The following is an 18,290-nucleotide window of genomic DNA, read 5'->3' as shown; positions in this document are numbered from 1 at the left end:
AAACCAAACTGTCTGCTAGCTGAAATAGAATTTGGTTCCTGGTTATGTATGAAGATCATATTGTTACAAATGTTCTCTGAAGGTAGTTTTTGTATTTGACTGGGAGGTTTTCTTGTGTGTTGAAGGCAACATCCTCTTGTCTCGATCCCAATGTAGGTCACATAATGAGCATGACTCCTGAGCAGCTCCAGGCGTGGCGATGGGAGAGAGAAATAGATGAGAGAAATAGGCCCCTGTCTGATGAAGAGCTGGATGCCATGTTTCCTGAAGGATATCGGGTAAGTATTAAGTCCAAGCTGTCACACGAATCCCTAGAAATCCTGTGCTTTTATTCTGTGCCTAGTGTAGATTTATTGATGCAGTGGTCTTAATTATTTTTAGATTCCTACTTTAATTCTTTTCCGATTCAACGTTTCGCACTTTAATTCTTGCAAGCTGCATCCGTGTCTTGTAGATAATGTCTTGGGGGAATGTTTTTCCTGATTTCAGTAAAGGTTAGAATCTGATTGGCATTTCCTGATGACTTATGGTGACTTACAAGTTTTCCGAGCTATACTGTACTTCATTCTTTATCACTTTGTTTTAAGCAGCAAGCAGGAATAGTTTCAGATGTAGACTGGGGTCCAAATGGTTGCTTAGGCTCTCTCAAGGGACTTGTGCCTAATGAAATTTTTTATTCCCTTCATTTGTTTTGTAAAATGGCTGAAAACAGAAGAGGAAGAAGAAACTGGTTACTGTCCCCTCTCACCATCCCCGCTGCAGCCTCCTGATCTGTGTGGCCTTTATTCCAAGCAGATCCTGACACCCCAAGAATAGGTGTTCCTTGGGGTCAGAAATAGCTGCTGTGAGGAACAGATAGCTAGGCAGATGAGGATCCTTGCATAAACCTTGCTCTGGAACTAGCCCGGAATTCTTTCCCTAGTGCAGGGGTCTGCAACCTGCGGCTCTCCAGATGTTCATGGACTACAAATCCCATCAGCCCCTGCCAGCATGGCTAATTGGCTTGGCCATGCTGGCAGGGGCTGATGGGATTTGTAGTCCATGAACATCTGGAGAGCTGCAGGTTGCAGACCCCTGCCCTAGTGCAAGCAGCACTGCAGCATGGGAGGGGGCAGTCCACAAATGCTTCGTCTGCAAACCAAACATCATTCCACTTGGCAGTTGAAGTGTTTTGATCTCTCCTAATTTATTTTAACTCCTTGTTTTCCATCAGGTTCTCCCTCCTCCAGCTGGTTATGTTCCTATTCGGACTCCGGCTCGTAAACTTACAGCCACACCCACGCCCCTGGGGGGCATGACTGGCTTCCATATGCAGACTGAAGACAGGACCATGAAGAGTGTCAGCGACCAGCCCTCTGGAAATCTGCCTTTCCTCAAGCCAGATGACATACAATACTTTGACAAACTGCTGGTGAGATTTCTGGCTGGGTGACATGGTCATCTTGTGTTGGTTAGGGGTTGATGCGGCTATGTTTTAATCACAGTGGTTGTAATCCATTGCAGGTTGATGTTGACGAATCAACCCTGAGTCCAGAGGAACAGAAAGAGAGAAAAATCATGAAACTGCTTTTGAAGATTAAAAATGGCACCCCGCCTATGAGGAAGGTATGGTAGAACACATTGGTCTCTTTGGATTTTCTGGCCTCCAATACTTTACCTTGTTTTAATGTTTCCATTTATTTATTTAAAACATTTATCAGCCGAACACCACCTTATAGTATAAAGCAAAAATACATTAAATCACAATTTAAAGTCAATCAGTAAACAGAAAACTTGATAAATGCCATCGTAAATAAAATTATCTTCTTCTACCTCCTAAAGATCAAAAGATTGTTTGCTTCTATTTTTCATTTTTTTATATATTAATTACCGTATATACCGGCGTATAAGACGACTGGGCGTATAAGACGCCCCCCCCCCCCCCCTTTTCCAGTTAAAATATAGAGTTTGGGATATACTTGCCATATAAGAGTACCCGGCATATAAGACGACCCCACACTTTACAGATGATTTCCCAGGGTTCAAAAGTAGTCTTATACGCCAGTATATACAGTATATATTATTTCATAGTCAATTATTTCTTAGTACGATTTGTAAAGCATAATGGGTATGTAAAGAGCCATGATGGTAATATCTTCACTGTCTCAGTAAATGTTGTGGGTTATTCTCTTCATGCACAGGATGCTTGGATCTGATGTGCCTCGAGTAGATGGAACAGGCTGTTTTAGTTCAACCCCAGCTATTGTTCTGTTTCCGTAGGCTGCTTTGCGACAGATTACAGATAAAGCTCGTGAATTTGGAGCAGGACCCCTCTTCAATCAGATTTTACCTCTGCTGATGTCCCCAACGCTTGAAGATCAAGAGCGCCATTTGCTTGTTAAAGTTATTGATCGGATCTTGTACAAATTGGATGACTTGGTCCGACCGTACGTGCATAAGGTTAGTTTCGTTGCCCTTGGGACTTTGATTTTAAGGGGCTGAAAGCACATTTTGCTGACTGTTTTTCTAGAAGACGTCCAGGGCAGGCTCCTCTTTAGTTCATATATATTATTGATTGATCAACTTGCAAAGTGTCTTCCTCTGTGGTGCTGGATATCTGAGTGAAAAGATAGTTAAAATTATGATAGGAATGGATTCAGAGGGAAGAAAAAATGTTTTTCCTGCGAAACTAATGCCCTTGGTTTAAATCCAATCTTAAATTAATCTTTCCTTGGGTATAGAACAGTCTGAGTTTAGCACTACCTTAAAGGCTATCTTTGTGTAATATTTACTCTTACTCCTCTTCCAGATTCTTGTGGTCATTGAACCCCTGCTGATTGATGAAGACTACTATGCCAGGGTGGAAGGCAGAGAAATCATCTCCAATTTGGCTAAGGTAACCAGCAATGCTTTTCCCTAATAAGTTCTACTAAGAGTGGAAAAGGTCCAAAACCACACCACGGCAAGCTGTAGATTGTGTCATGTGCCATTTTAGGGTAGTGTTTGCTGCTGTCAGTGTGCTTTTTTGACTTGAATGCTAATCTCAGGACAATAAATGTCGTTTAAAAATAGCAGTACTGAAGCAGTGGAGACTGATGACAGTCTCACAGGAACACGCAACGTAGGTTTTTAGAAAAACCCAGGGTTGGATCCTAAGTATTGTCAGTCGAGCTTTGCTGACAGAATGAGACGCATGTGCACACCTTTCAAATGCCTTTTGAGCTGCATTTTGGACAACTGGAGATCCTTAATGTGCATGGAGCAAAGTGGGGCCTGCTGATGGGCAGGAGCAACTGGTAAAAGTTCCCTCTCCACACAAACACACACGGTGCCCTGATCAGGGGAAGGATTTTCTGGAGTTACCCTTCAGGGTTCGAGTCTCAGGTGACTTGACCAGCCGCTCCTTTTTGTCTTCCAGGCGGCTGGTCTGGCAACCATGATCTCCACTATGAGACCTGATATCGACAACATGGATGAGTACGTGCGTAACACCACGGCTCGAGCCTTTGCCGTCGTGGCCTCTGCTCTGGGCATTCCTTCTCTGCTCCCTTTCTTAAAAGCGGTGTGTAAGAGCAAGAAGTCCTGGCAAGCCAGGCACACGGGCATCAAGATCGTCCAGCAGATTGCCATTCTGATGGGCTGTGCCATTTTGCCTCATCTCAGAAGCCTGGTGGAAATCATTGAGCACGGTAGGTGTCTTCCGCTCCCTCTTAGAGACAGTGTGTGTGTGTGTTGTAGTAGAGATTGTGGACCACGTGAAATAAACCCACATTCCCAATAGCTGCACCTGTGCCAAGTACAGACTGTGGCTGTCAGTATTGGCAATGAGTCAGTCCTGCAATGCTGAGTTTGGATGTGACATAGTTTGTATCCAGTTGTCTCTGAACATAACATTGGTAAACCACCTTGCAATATGATGGCAGAGCAGAGTGTTCCTGCTGAACAGAAGGAGGAAGCCATGGTGTAGGCAGGGTCTTATTGAGCCTTTGTCTTAGCAGCTGACAACCACACCAAAGTATTGGCGGGTGGGGGGAATACAGTGCAGTGCACTCAGAGATGGTGGACTTCTTGACTTCGCCATGCTTCAAAACAGGGTGAGGAGCCGTCGGTGGACTCTGACTCCAGAACTATTTAAACCTACATATGTAAGCATACACCAAAAATAACTGCTGGGGAAGAAGGTGCCGTGGTTCAGTGGAAGAGTCTCTGCTTTGCATACAGAAGGTCCCGGGTTCAGTCCTCGGCATCTGCAGCTAAAAGAACCAGGAAGTAGTGCATGTGAATGACGTGTGCCTTGACCCCGGGAGAGCTGCTGCCGTTCAGAGCAGGCAGTGCTCATCTTAATGGACCAAGGGTCCATCTGATATAAGACAGCTTCATGTGTTGTGTGAAAGGCAGCTTGCTGATTTCAGCCAATTCTATATGTTTGGTCCTTCTTAGGCTCTGAAAGGCACATTGTATTTATTTTGCAGGCTTGGTGGACGAGCAGCAGAAAGTGCGCACCATCAGTGCTTTGGCCATAGCTGCTTTAGCTGAGGCCGCCACCCCATATGGCATAGAATCGTTTGACTCTGTTCTGAAGCCCCTGTGGAAGGGCATCCGTCAACACAGGGGAAAGGTCTGTCCGCGTCCTCCTGGCTTTTCCTTGATTTCTTATTTACTTATTTGGATATTCTTCAGCTTAATTGCACATTAATGTTTTGATAGGGTCTGGCTGCATTTTTGAAAGCCATTGGTTACCTGATTCCGCTGATGGATGCCGAGTATGCCAATTACTACACCAGAGAAGTCATGTTGATCCTTATCAGAGAGTTCCAGTCTCCTGACGAAGAAATGAAAAAGATTGTGTTGAAGGTAATGTGGGAACATGATAGTATTCTGTGTTTTTAACTGTTATTTGAACTGTTATTTGAACTGTTATTTGAACTGCCCTGGATAGCCCCAGGCTAGCCTGATCTCGTCAGATCTCAGAAGCGAAGCAGGGCTGGCCCTAGTTAGTCCTTGTTTGGGAGACCATCAGCAAATTCCAAGGTTGCTCCAAAGAGGCAGGCAATGGCCAACCAGCTCTGAACATCTCATGCCTGGGAAACCATACAGGGTCGCCATAAGCTAGCTGCCAAAAAAGTGCACCCAGGGAAGGGAAGGGGTTTCCGCTTCTGCGTGGGAGAAGAGATTGTAACAGTTCCACTGTACTGAATGATAAAAATACAAATTTACTACATGGTGGCCAAACCTCCTCAGCTTGTATCCTGAGCGTTTAAAACAGTTGTGTCTCTACACTAATCCTGAAAGGTCGAATCATATTATCCCAGCATGCAAAAGAGGGCCTGTGATCGAGACACCGAGGTTTGCCCAAGGCTTGATTGAGCAAAGCTTTGAATTGAGAACTTCCCAGCTCCTTCTCTAAGCTTGTTTTATCTACTTTTCATTTGTGCTAAACTCGTAGCTTAATATAACAAGGTGCAATGTGAAACTCAACAAATAAAGCTCAACAAGAGAAGATCAGCCCATGTTCACTCTCCTTGAGAGACGGGTTTGTGCCCTACCCCTTTGCTCAGTCAGCTGAAACCTTCATCCAACATAAGGAGCCTTCCTTGGTTGGGAAATGTTTGTGTATATTTGCGGTATGAAAAGATAAAATATGTTGATATACTATACATATATTTTATGCATTTTTGAGTTTCTAAACTTTTTCTATGCTGTCTGCTGGCCTTACACAAAACTCCCCCCAAATTCCTATTTAATTTCTATGCCGACCCATGATATATCAAAACCGCGATGGAGAAAGGCATGATGTGTATTTGTATTTCTAAGCCAGTTATTTCAGTTTCGTTTGTTATCAATAAAAACTAATCGTACATATGACACAATACTTGAAGGTAGAAACAAACTTCAAATCAAGCTTTAACTCTTCAACACTCAGACTGACATCTGCCAGGGCAGCAAATTTACCAATTCCAAATGTACCTGTGTTGGGAGTGGAGAGAAAAATTTCATCTCTTGATGTGCCAGCTGATGCTGCACAAATGTCATCACCATCATTATAAATAGAAGTGTAAGAGAGATCCGGTGCCATGCCTCCTTTTCCTGTTAGATTTATTATATAGTCTTATGATCTACTTGATACTGGATAATGTTTTACTTGATTGCTTTGAGCACAGAATAAAAATGAGCTAATTTGTTCTCTGTACGCTGGACCTGTGTGGAGAAGTACTTGAGCAGTTTAATTCCACCCCCAAGTAACAGATCATATTAATTATCTTTAACATTGTATTGTTGAAGGCTTTCACAGGTGGAATCAGCTGGCTGCTGTGGGCTTTCCGGGCTGCATATCCTAATGTCTGGTGGTTTTAGCTTCTGATGTTTCACCCACCAGACCATGGCCGCACAGCCTGGAAAACCTGCAACAGCCAGTATTTTTAATGTTCATCTGGCTCCTTTTCCGAAGTAGGTATGCAGAACAACTTGTAATATTACTCTTTATTCTTTTGGAGAAATAGGAAATTCATGCTGGCTGGCTTTCTTTCCCTCCCTTCCAGGTGGTCAAGCAGTGTTGTGGCACAGATGGGGTTGAAGCAAACTACATTAAAACTGAGATTCTCCCTCCGTTTTTCAAGCACTTTTGGCAGCACAGGATGGCCCTGGACAGAAGAAATTACCGACAGGTGTGGTTGGCTTTTAGTTTGCAGGAGACTTTGATTTGTGGGTATCATGGACAAGATGGAAGTGTTTGGGTTTCAAGCAATACTCCTTGAATAGTTCAAAATCAGTCTTTGGAAGAAAACAGGGTTGAACTACTAAGAAATTTACACAGCTCTCTTAAGTTGCTGTGAGGGAGGTATTCAGTAGTGGTCCTATTTATTTGTGTGCAAGGATAAGATTTATGCCCAAGGGCCAACTCTTAGAAGCATAGTTGCCAAAAGGCCCCCTGGATCCAGTTGTCCTAGCTCAGGCTGTTTAGCGTTTCAATTTTGTATTTAGCTGACAGAAATATATTTTAATCTATCCAAATAGTTACATGAATCAGGAAGAACTGTTAGTCCTAACATTTCCAAATATTATTATGCTGCATGACTGGAATCTCTACTACTCCCCCAGTTACTGCTTTTATTTCCAGTAAATAGATTTGTTTGAGGTGGGGGTGGGGGGGTGTTCTTTTTTCATTTTGGGTTTCTCAAGTGATCACTGCTGGTTTGCTCAAAACTGTTTTTCTCTCTGTGTGTGTGCCTGCATTTCAGCTGGTTGACACAACCGTGGAGTTGGCCAACAAAGTTGGTGCTGCTGAAATTATTTCCAGGATTGTGGATGATCTGAAAGACGAAGCTGAGCAGTACCGAAAAATGGTGATGGAGACCATTGAGAAGATTATGGGGAACCTGGGAGCTGCTGACATCGACCATAAGCTGGAAGAGCAACTGATTGATGGCATTCTGTATGCCTTCCAGGAGCAGACCACAGAGGTAGGAATCTGTGCAAGGCTAAGCTTAGAATAACCAAGTCAGACCATTGGCTGCCATAGCTCAGTGTTACCTTCTTGGACAGAGGAAGATCTTTCCTACTCTCTGAACTCCTTTAACTGGCGAGACCAGAGATCGAATGTGAGACCATGTGCAGGTGAAAGCATGCTTAGTACTATGGAGCCCTCGGCCCTCCCATAAAGCTTCAATAGAGAATGTTATCCAGATTCAAGCGCTCGTTCCTTCCCAGGTTAGTATGCGATCAGTGCTAATTGTCTATTTGAGTTGGGGGAGAGAGCACCCAGACTTCTTGCCACTACCCCCTCCCACCCATGGCTTGAGCCAGCTTTTTGTTTGCTTTTGTAAACAGATACATTTCCATCTTATCATGCAACTCATTAGTCCAGCTTCATTGTCTTTAAGCATCTGTCAAGGGGAAGTTACTTTATTGATTTATCTTCTTCGTGTATAACCCTCCTTTCTCGCCAGTGGGAACTCAGATAGGACTGTGTCATTCTCTTCTCCATTTTATTCTCACAACAACCCTGTGAAATAGATTATTCTGAGGGTTTCTGCCTGGCCCACAACCACTTCACGGACTTCCATGACCGAGTGGGGATTCAAACTCTTTGTCTCCCATATCCTAATCTGTTCTAACTTCACCACCAGTCTGGTTTTAGTTTGAGGTTGAAAACCCCTCTGGATACCTGTGTTACTCTCTTTACCTATTGATGGACAGATATTGGAGGAGTGAACAACTGATAATTCCAATGGTGCTTGCCTATTCGGTGATTCAAAGTGAATTAAAATGTTGATGATAGACCAATATTAAAATAGTGTGTTTTGAACCTTTTTTTGTAAACAGGACTCTGTGATGTTGAATGGCTTTGGCACAGTGGTTAACGCTCTCGGCAAGCGAGTCAAGCCGTACCTGCCCCAGATCTGTGGTACAGTTTTGTGGCGTCTAAACAACAAATCGGCCAAAGTAAGACAGCAGGCTGCCGACCTGATATCTCGTACTGCAGTCGTAATGAAGACGTGTCAAGAGGTATTCATTTTTCTGTTCTTTCTTAAACTTGGAGTTAGATCCTCCAACTCTTGTTGATGGTGTCTTCTTTCAGCCAGCAAGAGACTCTTCCACTTGCATTGACTCTTTGTGCTGGAGGCATGTTTTTTGTTTCATTTAGAGGCGAATGGGGTTACAAACTGACTCGCTTTTTTTTTTCTTCTTTCCCCTAGGAAAAATTGATGGGGCACTTGGGTGTGGTGTTGTATGAATACCTGGGTGAAGAATACCCTGAAGTTTTGGGCAGTATCCTAGGAGCACTTAAAGCCATTGTGAATGTCATTGGTAAGTGGCACCAAAGCTCTGCAACTCTTTCATCTGTCCCCTTCTCTTACTATCTTGCATCAGCGGGTGAAGATTTTTTTTGTTTCATTCCCTCAATTATCTGACCTTTTCACTCAGTGTTTTAGTTGTTGTTTTTATGTAGCTGTCTTTTAGTCCTGGTTTTAATAATGTATTGGTGTTGGGTACAGGATTAGTGTGGAGGGAGCCAGTGTCGTATAGTAGTTAATAGTGGCAGACTGTAGTCTAGAGAACCAGGTTCAATTCCCCACTCCTTGACATGAAGCCTATTGGGTGACCTTGGGTCAGTCAGCTCTCTCAGAACACTCTCAGCCCCACCTACCTCACAGGGTGTCTGTTGTGGGGAAGGGAAGGCACTTTCAGAAAAGCAGGATATGAAAAACCATCTCTTCTTTAGTGGTTAAAAATGTAGTTTTATTATGTATGTGGGTTTAGAATTTTTTTTATAGATAAGAGCTAACAGAACAAAAAAGAGAAAATCAAATCGTTGCAATTAATTCTAAAGACTGAAATGAAACAAAATTATACATATATAAAAGTCAAAAACCATTAGCAATAATTCCCATTATTAATATAAATTCTAGTAATCCAAAATAGGCAAAGAAACGCTGATGAATGGTTACTATTATAAATTTTTAGAATTTTTCTCACAAAATAAAAGTTGAATTGGCATATTATTATCCTCTTTTCATAGTGTGATTAATCATTTTATCTACCCCCTTTGATTCACTTTCCCACAATGTATGTTTAGTCAGTTAGCTGCCTTTTTGCCTTTGCTAAATGTGCATAACATCTTTAAGAAAAGAGAATCAGAGATCTATGGTTTTGCTATGTGTTGAACAGGAATGCACAAGATGACGCCTCCAATCAAAGACTTGCTGCCAAGGCTCACACCTATCTTGAAGAACAGACACGAGAAAGTGCAGGAGAATTGTATCGACCTGGTTGGCCGTATTGCAGACAGGTAAGGTGGCTGTAGAGAACCAGAAAGGACCAGAATAGAGTAACCATTGAAGGATCTTTATTCTTAAGCTTCCATGATACACACACACGAGATGCTGAATCTGACTTTTCCCAAACAAACAGACTGCTTTTACGAGTCCGAATCCCCCCTCCTTCGAGGCCCCAGACAGGTTCCCATGAAAGACTCAAAACTAGCTTCACACACATAGATAAGGATTAGCAAGGTTAGCTTGCCTCACAGCCCAACTCGAGGAATGCTCGAGTTGCCAAGGTCGCAAGAGCTGGGAAAGGAAAAAGCAACATCTTTACACTCCGCCTCCCTTAAGATGTCTCCCCCCCACTTCCCCCAGGCTTGTCGGGAAAGGACTTATGAAAAGCAGAAATTAACGGGGGCGCATTAATATCCTCTACATATACCCATTGGTTATGCCCAGAAGGATAGCCCACCCAAGAAACTAAATACTGCAAGCGTTTGCGTAAGAAATGGGAGTCTAGAATGGGCGTCAATTTCATAATGCTTGTGCCCGATCAATAATCACTGGCGGGGAATTGTCTCGAGGGTCGTGCCAGGCATGCGGAATCTGGAGCCCGTTTGGGTAAGCTTCGGAATGAAAGACAGGATGAATGTTACTAAGGGAAGTTAGGGAGTTCCAAACGCAGCAGTCACACATCATTAATCACTTTTTGTAATCCGAAATGGCCCTATGAATTTCTTGCCCAGCTTGGAATATTTGTGCACATCCCTGAGGTTTTGTAGATAAGTAAACCCTAATGCACCAACTTGTAACGGAAACTCTGAACGATGCTTGTCCCAGCCTGGGTTTTCTGGGCTAATTCTGGGCTTGCTGGAGGAGGAAGTTGAGACCGGCTTCCATCCCTCTGCCAAAGGATTGAATCCATTGATCAAACTCAGGGGTTGCAGCACGCTCTGGGATGGGAGTTGAGGCAGAGGAGGGAAAGATCGTCCCGAGCACCCCTTCAAAAGGGGTTTTGGAGAGTACTGCTATGAACGGCATTATTGTAAAGCATATTCCAAGCCAAATGGTAGTAGGTCACTAACCCACTATCCTGGAAGTGATAATTGCAGTGTAGCAACATAGGTACTGCTCCAATGTTCTGTTGGTCCGTTCCGACTGACCGTAAACTTTGCATGTATGGTAGGGCGGCGACAGCCGATGGCGAGGTCCCTCAGCAACTCCCCAAAAACGCCTTCCAAAATTTGGGAAATGAATTGGGGCCCTTGGCTATCTGAAATCACCTTATCAGAAGGAGAGGAATGTAAACGGTAGACATGTTGTATAAACAATTTGGCCAGTTTGGGAGCTGGAAGGAAATGAGTGGAGCATGGTATAAAATGCGCCTGCTTGGAAAAAGGTCGCACTCACCACCCACAACACCGTGTTTCCGTGACTTTCCGGGAGATCTGTAATAAAATCCATGGATATAACCTGCCAGGGTCGGGCAGCCGCCGGGATAGGGTGCAACAATCCGTGGGGTTTTGCTCTGGGATGGATTTGGCTTCTGCACATACTGGGCACCCCTTTAATGTAAAGATTCAATGTCTTTACGCATGGATGCAGCCACCAAAACTGACGGCGAGCAGCAGGTGCAATGTTTTTTAAAATCCGAAATGTCCTAGCATTGCAACTGGCATCGTGGCCAGCTAAGGAGGACTGACTTCACGAGCGAGAAGGCGGGACGATACCAACACTGCGCCTCTCCTCCATACACCCCTTCCAAACGTAAGAGAGGGTCGGATTCTGCCAGTAGGAACGTCTTCTCTCAACCCGCCTCCATCAAGGTTGATGTGAAGAAAAGGGGAAACGAAGTCCGAATGTCCGGAGAGGGAGGGGTTTGTTGACTGGAAGCCTGAGAACGTGTAACCGCCAATCCAAAGCTGAACAGGAGAAAGGATGGTGCTACAGGGATGGCTCAGAGTAGAAGAGTCCGTCCCTTTGGGTAAGGTGGGACAAGGCATCGGAAGCCAATTTGTTGTTCTTCTTCCCGGAAAAAAAGTGGAACTGTAAACTGGAACTCTGAGAAGAAGAAATCTGCTCCACCGCAATTGCTTGGCAGACATTTTCAGGGGGGGGTGGAGAGGGCTGCCAAAGTTCTTGTGATCAGACCTCAGACCTGGAAGGGCACTTTCATCCTTTCCAACCGAGTGACGCCAGGTGCTGAGCGCTTCCTTAATGGCCGTTTTCACTGTCTCTTTGTCACCCACAGTCCAATTGGAGTTCAGGACCTGCAAATTTTTTCGATAAGATAAGCAACCACGGCACAAGTTTGTCATCTTTATTTTTTTCTGCAAGAAGAGGGCGGCTCCTAAAGCTTTGTCCGAGGGCATCTACATGCACCACAAACGGTACATTCCGATCAGGGTGTTTCAGCACAGGTTCAGTGGTGAACGCATGATCTTAAGCAAAGGTGAAATGATTCCCGACAGGCAGAGGACCATTGAAGGGCGCCCCCGGTTTTGTGCAGCCGTAAGGCTCTCTTACCGCTTAGTCGCGTAATAAAATCAGTACAGAGGTAGGGCAAAGCTTAGGCAGAACTGGGGGAATAAAGTCACGATAAAAAATTAGCGAGACTCCCTGAGAAAGCGACTGAAGTTCGCCTTATGCGAAGCGTCGCTAGCGTGGGCTAATCCACCCACGGCCGCGAACTTTAGCCGTGGATCCATTTCCAGACCTTCAGGCAGGAAATTCGATAACCCAAATAATCAATGGATGACTGATGGAAGCAACATTTGGATAATTTTGCATAGAGGGAAGTGATCGAGGAGTCGTTGCAACACTGGAACAGGACCAACTGTTAGACGTCCGTTCCTCTAAGGATTTTGCGAGGTATATATCAGAACGTGGCCTAAAGTACACTTCACCAACCCCTTTATACATAAAAAAAAATCCTGTAGCACTGGTCATTAATGAGAGACATAGAAGGCTCCGGGCGCTCCAGATAATCCGAAGAGGCATTACGAGATATTCCATATTGGCCAAATCTTGAAGTATTAAAAGCTGTCAAATGCTCCATAGCCTTTCGGCGTACATGCGTACTCGATAATGGCATAGCTTCGTACGATCCGGAGTTTAGTAAAAATGCCGTCCTTTACCGAGGGACATCAAAGCAGATCCCTTTGATCAGGGGCAATGGATATTATGATTTGACATTGAAATCTGCATTGGAGCCCTCTATAATTGGTGTACAACCTAAGTGTGCCATCCTTCTTCTTAACAAAAGAACCGGCGCGGGCGTGGAGTGCTTTTAGTGGCCCGTCCGGATGGAATCCACGTTTTAGAATTTTATCCGTTAAGGCTCAGAGATTCCGTTCCTCTACCGGGCTTACATTCTATAAACTCCTACCTCCTTGGGAAGCTACTTTGCTACCGGGTTACCAGGAGAATCTTGCAATCAGTGTCTCTATGGGGGGGTAGCTAGGTCACACTCCTGTTCCTCAAAGACTTTGGAAAGATCCCAATAAACTTCTGGGGAACTCCAGCTAAATCGAAGAATGCGGGTGACACTTCGTTTGACGATCGGCGAATCTGCAGGAATCGGTAGGATTTTCTTGAGGGGTTCTCAGAGTGGTTTCCCCTTCATGCATGTGATCCCTTCGCGACGCGAGGTTCGGTAGAACCGGACAATGCGCTGCTTCCATAGTATTGTGGGTCTCATGAGATAGCACCAAACCAAGGCATTCCCAAAACTATGGGGTGTTTGGCTTTACTGGCGCCAAAATGAAACTGGGCGTAGCTTCCCAGTAATGTTCTGCAATTACATCGTAGAAGCACCGGGTTTGTTCTTAAGCGAAGTCCAGACGGGCCCTTCAGTCCCTACTGGATCTGCCATCCATTTGGGTGAAAGGTAATGGAGCTTTGACCAATGCTATGCGCTTTTCCCAGACCAAGTTGCTCTGCCACCTAGCAGGGTCTCCTATACAAGCAATTGAGGAGAGCAACCTGAGTCAACTTCAGAGGCGCGAGCCAAAAATACACGATTTTATTTTGTGGGTTGGCAAGAGAAGTCATTAAAGTGATGGGGGCACCACCATCACTACCACCGCATCTTTGGCGCCAAGGTCTCCATCCATCGGGGCTTCGACCGAAGTAGGCTTCCACCCACCCCCATCGGGATCACCGCAACGAAATCATCATCTTCCCTCGCCTTTCCAAGCTAACTGTTTTTGCAGTGCCCTGCATGTATTTTTTTAACGAGTCCGGACCGGCGTGGAGCCCTTTGGCGTTTGGGTGCAAGGAGCTGGAGTAGGAGTTTTTGTTTCTTTGGGAGCCAGTTGGCAGCCAGGTGATCCGGACTCTCCGCTAATAAAGACACAGACTCCAACCGCGACACGGCGTTCCGATGTAGTCTCAGCAGGAGTCGTGTCAGCCGGACTTTTGGCAAGTGCAGAGGCCGGGCTTGTTTCCGCTTGGTGGCTTTTGGAGGGGTTGTTTTCCCGGATCTGGCTTGCGGAGTCAGGAGACGTGGTGGAAATCAACGTTCGACTGTGGAATCCATTCTGCGATCGTTTGAGGCTCCACGATATAACACCGCCTTCTCGGAATCATCATTGTTTACAGTCTTCCAAAGAAATAATTTGCGCATTTCACATACCTTCCGGCCAATCAGGGAGTTTACTGGCTGCTGCCTCGGAATTCGCTGGCAAATTCAGCAAAGGGTCGGTTAGCCCTGTTTGATGGTCGCTTGACCGTATGAATCGCTTTTATTTTCCGCATCCGGATCCTGGAAGCGAAAGACGGAGACCCTGCAGCAGCTCAGCTACAGAGTGGGTTTCATCTGCCCCACTTTCCATATAGCTCTACTCGAACCATTGGGCCGCTTCACCATCTAGGACTGATCCGATATCCAACGTACTTTTTTCGCCTCGATCTTACATACATGTCATCAAAATTCCAGCATATGAGCATCAAGAGTTGCAAAATGAAAGTAAGGCAGTTTGGAATGCAATTCTTGTTCATTCGAAACGGAGCCGGAATAGGCGGGCGAAAGGTAACCTCTGGCTGGAGGCTCAGTGGGCGCTTCCTCGGGTCGCGGGCAGAGGAGCTTGAATTATCGGCACGGGTTGGCTGAGGAGGCTTGCATCGGGGCCTGTCGCGGGCCATGCCGTGGCGGCAACTTCGTTGAACTCTCCTTGGTGTGGTGGTTGAGCCGACCGGAATACGCATCCCTAGCCGCAGGAACTACTGGCAACTGGTGCGGCACAAGGGGGGGCTACAGGCAAGCGCGGCCCTATCCGACCTTCACGCTGTATTTGGAGGGCTCTATTCTCGTTCGAGGAGCTCTTGCTCACGACGGCTACGCCATGGTAACCCTTTCTCTCAGCTCTCTAGGGCATCTCGCTCCCTTTGAGTGCGTTCCCGCTCGGCCCGTTGTGCCGCTGCCGTTGCTTCCGCTTCATGTGTTTGTGTAACGCCTTCACACATTCACGTTGATGTTGAAGGTCGCATCCGGGATTGTTCCATAACTTTTATCATGGACTGTGAGATCTTGTAGAGTACTGCCGGCCGCATCTAAGCCGCCTCGTTCCTCTTTGTCCATCTCCGGCCTGGAACAACCGGGCGCTTTGTTGGTCGCAGATCTCCTTCCTGGAAGGCTTCCCGCTCCTTCCTCCAATTCCTCGCGCTCCAATTCCCAATCGTTCCGCTAGTTTCTTCAGTCCCTTCCATCTGGGCTTCCCATTGCCGTTAAGCCCTCTGGGCAGCCTGGTTGGCTTACCGGGTCGCTGGTCGGTAAGGCAAGGCAGTAGTCTCCGAGGAGTTCTCTCATTCCCTTCTTCCAGTTGGTTCCTGGATTCGCTGTCATCTGGGAAGGTCCAGTTGGACTCGGGAGCCGCTGAGGCATCCAGTTGGCCTGGTCCAGTAAAACAACCCTCCGCCCGGACGGTAGAGCCGACTTCTAACTGTGAAGTCTCGAGGTGCCAGGGTCGCGGCTCTTTCAGACGCTGCGCCCGGTACTTCTGCCAGTGCTATTCCGGTCGGGCGGCGGGTCCTCCAGATAAGCTGTTCCTAGGAACTTCTCCAAAGACTCTTGCGTGTCATCTCCATGAATGGTGGACGAAATCCCCCATCTCCTCAGGAAGCGCTTTCATGATCGGGTTTATGTGTAATCCATATTATGTTGGTGCTGCGTGGTGACATAAAGCACTGTTCAACGAGAGGGCTCGATCCATTGCGACACCCCTCCGCCTGGATCGTAATGTACTCCTGGGCGGACCTCCCTAGGCGATTCCGGGCCCGGACACCGTATGCCTAGCCATCCGGCAGCCTCCCAGTCACCTGCTCCTCGAGGTGTAAGAAGGGCCATACTTCACGGGCTAAGCCGCAGGCTTGGAGAGGGTGACTCAGGGAGATAGGACTCCTCAGAGGTTCCTCCTGCATGTTCAGTGGAAGACTGAGAGAGGGGGGACCAAACCCTCTTTGGGGGTTACCGGGCCCTCTCCTCCAGCGATTCACAATGCAAATTTCAACCTCTGCATGTTGGACGACATCAGGGGTTCACAACGTGGAGGAAAGTTGTAGGAGATTCAGCATAATGTAGAGAACCAGAAAGGACCAGAATAGAGTAACCATTGAAGGATCTTTATTCTTAAGCTTCCATGATACACACACACGAGATGCTGAATCTGACTTTTCCCAAACAAACAGACTGCTTTTACGAGTCCGAATCCCCTCTTCCTTGGAAGGCCCTGTGACATGGGTTCCCCGCAGTGAAAAGACTCAAAACTTAGCTTGCTACTAACACATAGGATGCAAGCGAGTAGCAAGGTTAGCTTGCCCTTCTACCGGTTATTGACACCATGCTTTCGAATCACTCGAGGAATGCTCGAGTTGCCAAGGTCGCAAGAGCTGGGAAAGGAAAAAGCAACATCTTTACAGTGGCTTGTTCTTCCTCGTTCAATATTGTATATTGTTAGATCCTCACAAATAATTTATTCATCAGATTTTTTTTAATGGTGCCATTTAAATGTATGGGTTCAATCCTGTCAAAGAGTTCTTTGGCAGAGGCAGTGAGGAGGTTACCGGTTCTCTTCATGTGGCAAACCCCCAACTCTCACCATGCCATCCAGCTGTTTACCCAGAAACATTGTTTTGGGGAACATCTGGGAGGTACAGAAACTATGCTCCGTTTTGTCAGCCATGGTGTGAATTGAAGCCGTACTGTGTTTGCTTTTCGCCCCTTGTTATCATCTTAGATGCAGTCCTGTAACCCCTATTCACAGTATACTGTAAATCAAGATGTTTACATAATAATATTGCCTAACTTTTCTAAAGCAGAAATACTCTCTCTTTTTATTTAGGGGGGCAGAATATGTCTCTGCCAGGGAGTGGATGAGGATTTGCTTTGAGTTGCTTGAGTTGTTAAAAGCACACAAGAAAGCTATCCGGAGGGCAACCGTCAATACATTTGGCTATATTGCAAAAGCTATTGGGTGAGTATCTGCATTTTTTAGCAATGAAAGAGAACAGTTTTGTAAAGGATAAATAATTTGAGTGTTTATTCTAGTTTGATTTATCGGCCGCACTTCCCTGTAAAGGGATTCCTGGCAGCTTCAAACAATAGATTTACAATGAAAGTGAACCAATCCCACAGTTGCTTTGGCATCTCAGTAGTCAGTAACTAAGGGGCATGAATTAGAGGAGAAAGGGAGGGAAAAGAAGGGGAGGAGGAAGGGGACAGGGAGGCCAGTTATTCTGCCCTCAACCATAGTCATGGTTGAACAGCTGCATCTTGCAGGCCCTGCAGATCTGTGATAGATCCCGCAGGTCTTGTTGGATAGAACATTCCACCAGAGTTGAAAAAGCCCTGACTCTGGCCCTGGTTGAGGGCAGCCAGTTGTTATCCATAGAGTGAAGTACTCTCGGGGGTCGGGGGCGTGTATTTGGAGAAACAGTAGTGCAGATACAAAGGTTTAGGCCTTTGAAGGTTAGTATCAAAACCTTGAATTTGATTCAGTACTCTGCTGGAAACTGATGCATCTGGCAGAGCACTGGATGGATATTCACTTGCTGTGGTGTCACCATAAGCTGCATTTTAAACCACTTGGAGTTTCCAGATCAGCCTCAAGGGCAACCCTGTGTAGAGTGAGTTACAGTGGTCCACTTTGGAGGTGACCATCGCATGGATCCCTATAACTATACGCTTTTCCACCAAAAAATCTAAGTAGAGTTATAACTTCATACTGAACCATCTTTGTTCAGTATGCTGAACCGTCTTTGTTTTAGAATACTCAGGAGCATTCTAAAAAAAAGAGTCCTGCATGTGGCTGGTGAAGTTACAATTCTGCTTAATTCTTTTGGTGGAAAAGGGTATACCGTATATACTTGTGTATAAGTCAACCCGCATATAAGTCGAGGCACCTAATTTTACCACAAAAAACTGGGAACACTTATTGACTCGCGTATAAGTCGAGGGTGGGAAATGCAGCAGCTACTGGTAAATTTCAAAAATAAAAATAGATACCAATAAAATTACATTAATTGAGGCATCAGTAGGTTAAATGTTTT

The 18,290-nt window shown here is 45.7% G+C and overlaps 1 protein-coding gene across 1 annotated transcript in view; it reads left to right on the top strand.

The window, feature by feature from the left end:
• The window catches only part of SF3B1 (splicing factor 3b subunit 1), a 46,143-nt gene that overhangs the window by 22,656 nt on the left and 5,197 nt on the right, over positions 1-18,290 (top strand). The window contains 14 exon segments of the mRNA XM_048483963.1: positions 157-278; positions 1,214-1,411; positions 1,504-1,605; positions 2,260-2,439; positions 2,789-2,875; positions 3,398-3,668; positions 4,452-4,597; positions 4,687-4,833; positions 6,519-6,644; positions 7,218-7,439; positions 8,302-8,484; positions 8,676-8,787; positions 9,649-9,769; positions 17,084-17,215. Coding sequence (XP_048339920.1) covers positions 157-278; positions 1,214-1,411; positions 1,504-1,605; positions 2,260-2,439; positions 2,789-2,875; positions 3,398-3,668; positions 4,452-4,597; positions 4,687-4,833; positions 6,519-6,644; positions 7,218-7,439; positions 8,302-8,484; positions 8,676-8,787; positions 9,649-9,769; positions 17,084-17,215 — 2,149 coding nt within the window.

Source organism: Sphaerodactylus townsendi, linkage group LG02, assembly GCF_021028975.2.
Source record: "Sphaerodactylus townsendi isolate TG3544 linkage group LG02, MPM_Stown_v2.3, whole genome shotgun sequence".
NCBI classification, from domain to species: domain Eukaryota; kingdom Metazoa; phylum Chordata; class Lepidosauria; order Squamata; family Sphaerodactylidae; genus Sphaerodactylus; species Sphaerodactylus townsendi.
This window is presented reverse-complemented; position numbering and strand designations above follow the sequence as displayed.